The sequence below is a fragment of the Elephantulus edwardii genome, unplaced genomic scaffold (assembly GCF_000299155.1).
Source record: "Elephantulus edwardii isolate Elephantulus edwardi_28Jun2011 unplaced genomic scaffold, EleEdw1.0 scaffold00179, whole genome shotgun sequence".
Lineage (NCBI taxonomy): Eukaryota > Metazoa > Chordata > Mammalia > Macroscelidea > Macroscelididae > Elephantulus > Elephantulus edwardii.
Window position 1 is genome coordinate 6,283,259 of NW_006399929.1, and position 6,636 is coordinate 6,289,894.

Consider the following 6,636-nt stretch of genomic DNA (forward strand, 5'->3'; position numbering starts at 1 on the left):
TGTGCCAATCGCACTGTCTCTGACACTCCCATCCCAATTATCCCAGTCACTGAATCAATCCACCTCATAGAGGGCCTTCCTCTCCTGCGCTGTCCCTCCCCCCTCCCAAGCATGATGTCCCTCTCCAAAGACCGGTCTCTCCTCACAACAACTTTATTATACATTAGCTAAAAATTAAGTTATGCAATTAAAAATCCTTAATTCATTAGTCACAGTTAACAATTACAAAAACCCAATTATAGGAATGTATTTTAAACTACCCATATAGGATCCAGATGCGTAAAATGAAATTGCTTCGACGGTTTTCCAAGTTTGGTATACCACACTTGGAGTTGTGGTATTTTGCTCTAGAGGGGAAACACAAACAAAGCTTTGGTCAGTTTTTCATCACAACTGCTCAGATTTCTAAAATCAGTGGTAGTAAGCATGGTCCAATGACTTCATTTCCATTTACAATAACCCATTTCAAACTTAAATACTAATATTTTTTAAGGTAGGCAAACATTATTCCAGTAAATATGTAATTTAGTATAAACCCTAAAAAAAATGGCAAAAGCAAAATATTTTAGTGACTTTCAATCCTTTAATTTAAAAACATGCATTACTGTATCTGCTTTAAAAACGTTGTAAGAACTCCCTGCAGTTAAAATACAATGCTTATGGCATTTGAAGGGTGCTCTGGTGGCTTAGTGGTAAGAAGTTGTGCTGCCAACCCCAAGGTACTCTGTTCTAATCCACCAAGTGCGTCACAGGAGAAAAGTGGGCAAGCAACTTTTGTGCAATTTACTGCTTCTGAAAACCTGCTGGAAGGTTGGCTGTGAGTCAGTTCTGACTCGATGCCAAGTGACAGCAACATCACAATGCCATTGGAAGTCACAAAAATGCCAAGGTGCTTCCAACTCACAGCAACCCTCGCAGCAGAGGAGATATGTCCCACAGGGTTTCTGAGGCTCCAGATCTTTGCAGGAGCAGACAATGTCCTCTTTCTCCCGTGGACTGGTGGAGTCAAACAACTAACTTTTTTATTTATTTTTCTTTCTGCAGACTTTTTACAACTAACCTTTTGGTTAGTAGCCCAACACTTAACCTATATAAGGAGTCACAGTACCCAGAAGGAGTTCAGTGTTTCCTGTGTAAAAGACACAATGATATTTGCATGTATCTATACAAGCTATTAAAGAGTTCATGGTACGAGACTGACAACAGAACTCTACACTGTGATATACTACATAAATGGCCACATTAAAACCAGAACAAAACCCAACAGATTTACTTACAAAAGATCCCTTAAGGGAGAAGGTAGCAATCTGTTGTGACACATTGAAATAAGGAAGGATGGGTCGTATACACCTAGAATGTTTATGGCTCTAAAGAGAGGGGAAAATGACGTCAGTTAACGAAATGATGTACAAAGTACCTTAAGGGGGGAGAAAAGGAAGTTAATGCTACAATATTAACAGAAATACTACACTTTAAAGAAAAAATAGGAGTTTCTTTAAAGAATATACTACTTAATAACCAAAAGGCTTTCTTCTCATTTAACATTTACTAAAATTCTGTGTACCTAAAACACCAGCTTGCATCAGGTTGACTCCGACATGCAGCCCCACATCTGTCAGAGAAGGGCTATTTTCAGAAGGTTTAAAAGGCCTGACTTTTCAGAAATTGACCATCGAATCCTTTTGCTCCCAATGTGCTTCAGGATGGGCACAAACTTCCCAGCTTTGAAGCTGCCACTGAATATTTGAACAATTTCACGTTACTCACGGAGTCTCCTGAACGCCTCACCAACGTAAGCTACACATTGCTTGCGGACTGAAACAAATGTCAAATTCAAAGCTTATCTCCAGTACTATTCTAGATCACATGGATTATTAATTGCTTCCAAGTAAAATGTACAAAATGTATAGCAAAATTGTGAAATGTTTTCACTAAAAAAAGCATCTGATCTATCACTTTTAAATGCATACTGCAATCATCTAAAGATGCATCTCGAAAAGTTCTCTCTTGCAGCATCTTTTTTACTAAAAAACTACTGATCTGGGAAAGTCTAAGAAAGAGTGAGACATGACGTCTACCTTAGTGTATTAAACCATCCCAGAGCGCTCATAGTCCAATTCTCTGTGACACAATTTTAAGGAGAAAAAGGATGGGCCATTATAATACTCACCTCTCAGTAACTGCTAGCTATAACAACTAGCTTCTCCAGAGAGTACAGCTTCTAGAATAATTCGCTCAGCACACAGAATAAACAAATAAGGAGAGAGGATACAACTTGATACACACCTTTCCTAATTTAAGAAGCTGATCCATATGAGTTCAAGAAGTGGGACTACATGGAGAAGAGTGTGGCGTCCGGACTAGAGGAAGAGTCACTGACAACCTGTGTTAAGCAAATGACTCAACCTGGCTTGCAGAAAATGAAGAGGACATGAAGCACTTACTGCAGAAGATCAAGGACCACAATCTTCAATATGTTACTTGCGACTCATAGCAACCCTATGTACAACAGCCCTAAACTCCGCTCTGTCCTGTGCCAATCGCACTGTCTCTGACACTCCCATCCTGATTATCCCAGTCACTGAATCAATCCACCTCATAGAAGGCCTTCCCCTCCTGCGCCATCCCTCCACCCTCCCAAGCATGATGTCCCTCTTCAAGGACCGGTCTCTCCTCACATGTCCAAAGTATGTTAGACGGAGCCTCAGAATCCTTGCCTCCAAGGAGCCACCCGGTTTAACCCTCTCCAGGATGATTCTGTTTGTTTTCCTAGCAGTCCATGGTACTCTCAATACTCTTCTCAAAGGCATCAATTCTCCTTCTATTCTCCTTGGTCATTGTCCAACTCTCTGATGCATAACCAGTGATTGCAAAGACCGTGGCCTGTATCAGATGCATCTTAGCCTCCAGAGAGACACCATTGCTCTTCAGTACTTTGGAGAGGTCCCTAACAGCAGACTTTCCCATGGCAATGCACCTTTTTAATTTCCTGGCTACTGGTGCCAAGAGTGTTGACTGTGGAGCCAAGCAAACTAAAGCTGTGAACAATCTCAATCTCTTCACCATCCATCCCGATGCTGCTAATTGGTCCAGTGGTGAGAATCTTTGTCTTCTTGACATTGAGCCTCAATCCATATTGGAGGCTGCAGTCCTTGACACTCTGCAGCAGGTGCTTCAGGTCCCCCTCAGTTTCAGCAAGCAGGTTTGTGTCATCCGCATAACGCAGATTGTTGATAAATCGTCCACCAATCTTGACCCCACATTTCTCCTCATAGAGCCCAGGCTCCCGGATAATCTGTTCTGAAAAGGTATGGTAGATCATGATAGATGGAGAAAATATAGAAGTTGTCAACTGTTTCATCTTAAGTGGATCCAGAAAGAAAACCCACGGTAGCAGCAGTAAAAGATATTTTTGTTCCACTGGGGAAATTTGCTGTCAAAAACTTCACCAAAGTGCTGAAGAACAAAGATAATAGTTTAAAGACAAAGCTGTGCCCAATTCAAGTCATGAATTGTTTCCTATACAACTGAAAGTTGGACAAGGAATAAGGAAAACCGAAGAATCATGCCCTGGAATTGAGGTGTTGGTGAAGAACACGGGATATCCCGTAGATGCCAAAAGAACAAACCAATCAGTCTTGAAGAATGGCAGTCAGGATGTTCCTTAGAGGCAAGGATGGTGCAACTTTGTCTCACTTACTTTTGGCAAGTTTTCAGGAGAAAATAATAACACTAATTCTCCAAATTCTTTTAAAAAAAGAGAGAGAAGAAGAAGAAATGTCTGTCAATATATTCTAAGGCCAATATTACTTTACTCCTAAACCCAAACAAGGGAACTATAAACAAATCTCATTGATGAATATAAGTGCTAAAATTCTAAATAAAATGTCATCAAATTGGATCTTAAAATTTAGTAAAAGGAGAGTAAGTTCTTAACTGAAAAGCGGTTTTGATATAAGAATGAAGGATTGGCTTAATATTAAAAAAAAAAAATGAATCCGAAAAAATGGCAGAATATGAACCTCTGAAAATTTCCTCCAAAAGAGTAAGAACAATGACAAAGAAATCCAGTAACACTGGAAATTAACAAAGGCTTGTGATAGATTTGGGGTTTTCACTTTTTTTAAAAAAATTACTAAATCTCAGTAAAAACAATAAACCTAGTGGTGTTTAACTTTGCCCTACTCTCATTGCCCTCTCCCCAGCTTTTCTCTGGTCTCGAAAACCAAGCCTAGCAATAACTGAAGGGGAAAGAAGAGTGATGGAGCTCGTCTAAAACCTTTCTCCAGACAACTGCCATTATCCGACCTGTCTGGAATTTAGAAGACCCCACTCATAAACTTTGCCTTTATTTGATGTGACGTAGAGCTTGCCCAGCAAGAATGATCTTTCCCTGGAGGCAAGCTAGCATTAGAAGAGGCCATGGCACCACAGATATTATTGTTGATGTCAGATGGATCTTGGCTAATAGTAGAGGCTATCAGAAGATGGTCTATTTGTGCTTTACCTCTATGCAAAGGCACGTGATCGTGTGGATCATAATAAACTAACCTTGAGAAAATATGAACTTGAGAACATATAATCATGCTTATATGCAATCTATATCCAAAGTATGTGAGGCAAATTCTCATAATTCTTGCCTCCAAAGAGCACTCCAGCTGCTGCCTCTCCAAGACATACTTTGGGCATGTTACTAGGAGGGTCTATTCCTTGGAGAAGGATATGATGCAAGAAAGAGTAGAGGGTCAGCGAAGGAAAGAAAGACCCTCAACCAGGTGGACTGACACGATGACTGCTGCAATGGGCTCTTGTGTGTCAGGATGCCTGAAGATGGAGTGGGATAGAGCAAGGTTTTTATCTTTTGTTCACAGGTCATTATGAGTTGTACTCAACACCTTGGCACCTAACAAGAACAACAACAGGAAATCTATACCTAGACCAAAAAGCTGTTGTCTGGACAGATCAAGCGAACACAGCATGGATTAAAATAGGGAAAGTTATGTAACATGGCTATATCCTCTCTTCTTATCCTCTCTCCTTAGCTATTCAATATCTACTCTGAGCAAATCATTTGGTAAGTTGAACTTTAAGAAGAGTGTGGCATCATGACTGAATGAAGGCTCACCAACAACCTGAGTTATTCAAATGACACAACTTCACTTGCTGAAAGTGAGGAGGACCTAAAGCACTTGCTGCAGAAGTTCAAAGACTGATGCCTTCCATATGAATTACATCTCAACCTCAAGGAAACAAAAATTCTCACTAATAGGCCAATAGGAAACATAATGATGGATGGAGAAAAGATTGAAATTGTCAACTGTTTCCTCTTATGTTGATCCACAGTCAACTCTATGGGAACCAACAGCCAAGAGCTCAGGACTCATAGCACTGGGAAAGTCGGCTGTCAGGGACCTCTCCATGGTCCTGAAGAGCAATGATGTCAGTCTGAAGACCAACGTGTGTTTGATTCAAGCCACAGTCTTTCCAATCACCAGCTATGCATCTGAGAACTGAACAATCAATAAGGATGACAGAAGAATCAATGTGTTTGAGTTGTGGGGTGGGAGATGAACGCTGACCACCCACTGTACTGCCAAAAGAACCACCAGATAGGTCTTGGAGAAAGGGCAACGAGAGTGTTCCTTGGTGGCAAAGATGGAGAAGCGACGTCTCACATATTTTGGACATATTGTTAGAAAAGGCTGTTCCTTGGAGAGAGATATCATGCTTGGGAATGTGGGGGCTTAAGAAAGGAGAAGAAACCCCTCAAAAAGATGGATGGATACAGTGTCTATATAGCTATGGACCCAAATGTTTTGAGGATGATAAGGATGACACAGGATAGGACAGAGTTCAGATCATTGTTCATTAGGGTCACTATGAGTCATACTCAGCTCAGTGGCATGTAACGACAATTAACAATGTTTGTTGAAAAATATTAGTGGCAATTTCCTAACATTGCAGTTACCTAAGGAGACAACAGCGATTGGAGAAAACAATAAGGTAAACAAAAAAATTAAAAGGAAAAACTGAAAAATTATATTTCTAAGGGGCTTTAAAAGTTCTGAAACATCCCTTAGACTCTAAAAGGCCATGCTTATGCATACTGCTCATGCCCAAAAAGGACCTAGGATGGCTCTAAAGTTCTATCTCAAGCCAAGTGAAATTCACACAGCAGGAAGCCAAGGCTACACCAGAGTCATAAACTGCCTGCCTGAGTCGTGAAGTCATGTCACAGCGGATACACAGAGCTCACTGGGAAAGGCTAGGTCATGTAATGGCTTCAAACATTTAAGAAAATCTCTATACAGTCAGTCATCAGCCAACCATGAAACTAACGAAGCAAAGACATCAGGGGCTACACGTAACACAGCTGAGAGACTACAGTATTAGTTTAGGAAAGTTACAACAAACAGTCACAGCAACAAAAACAAACAATATCAACAACAGAGCTGTCTGTTGTCATTAGATGCCTTGGAACTCCAGCTGAAGAACAGAATAAACTTTGCTTGGCCATGGGCTACCCTCACAACTTCTCCTGTGCTTTAACCTCTAGTTTAAAAGTATTATATTTTAGGGCATTATGTTTATCGTAAGAGTACGGAATAAGGGTTGCAGAGTGGATTATATTTGGGG

General features: G+C 40.5%; 1 protein-coding gene across 1 annotated transcript in view; it reads right to left on the reverse strand.

Annotated features, from left to right (window-relative positions):
- GALC (galactosylceramidase) overlaps window positions 1–6,636 on the reverse strand; it is a 79,522-nt gene that overhangs the window by 18,736 nt on the left and 54,150 nt on the right. The window contains 2 exon segments of the mRNA XM_006896025.1: window positions 261–347; window positions 1,278–1,367. Coding sequence (XP_006896087.1) covers window positions 261–347; window positions 1,278–1,367 — 177 coding nt within the window.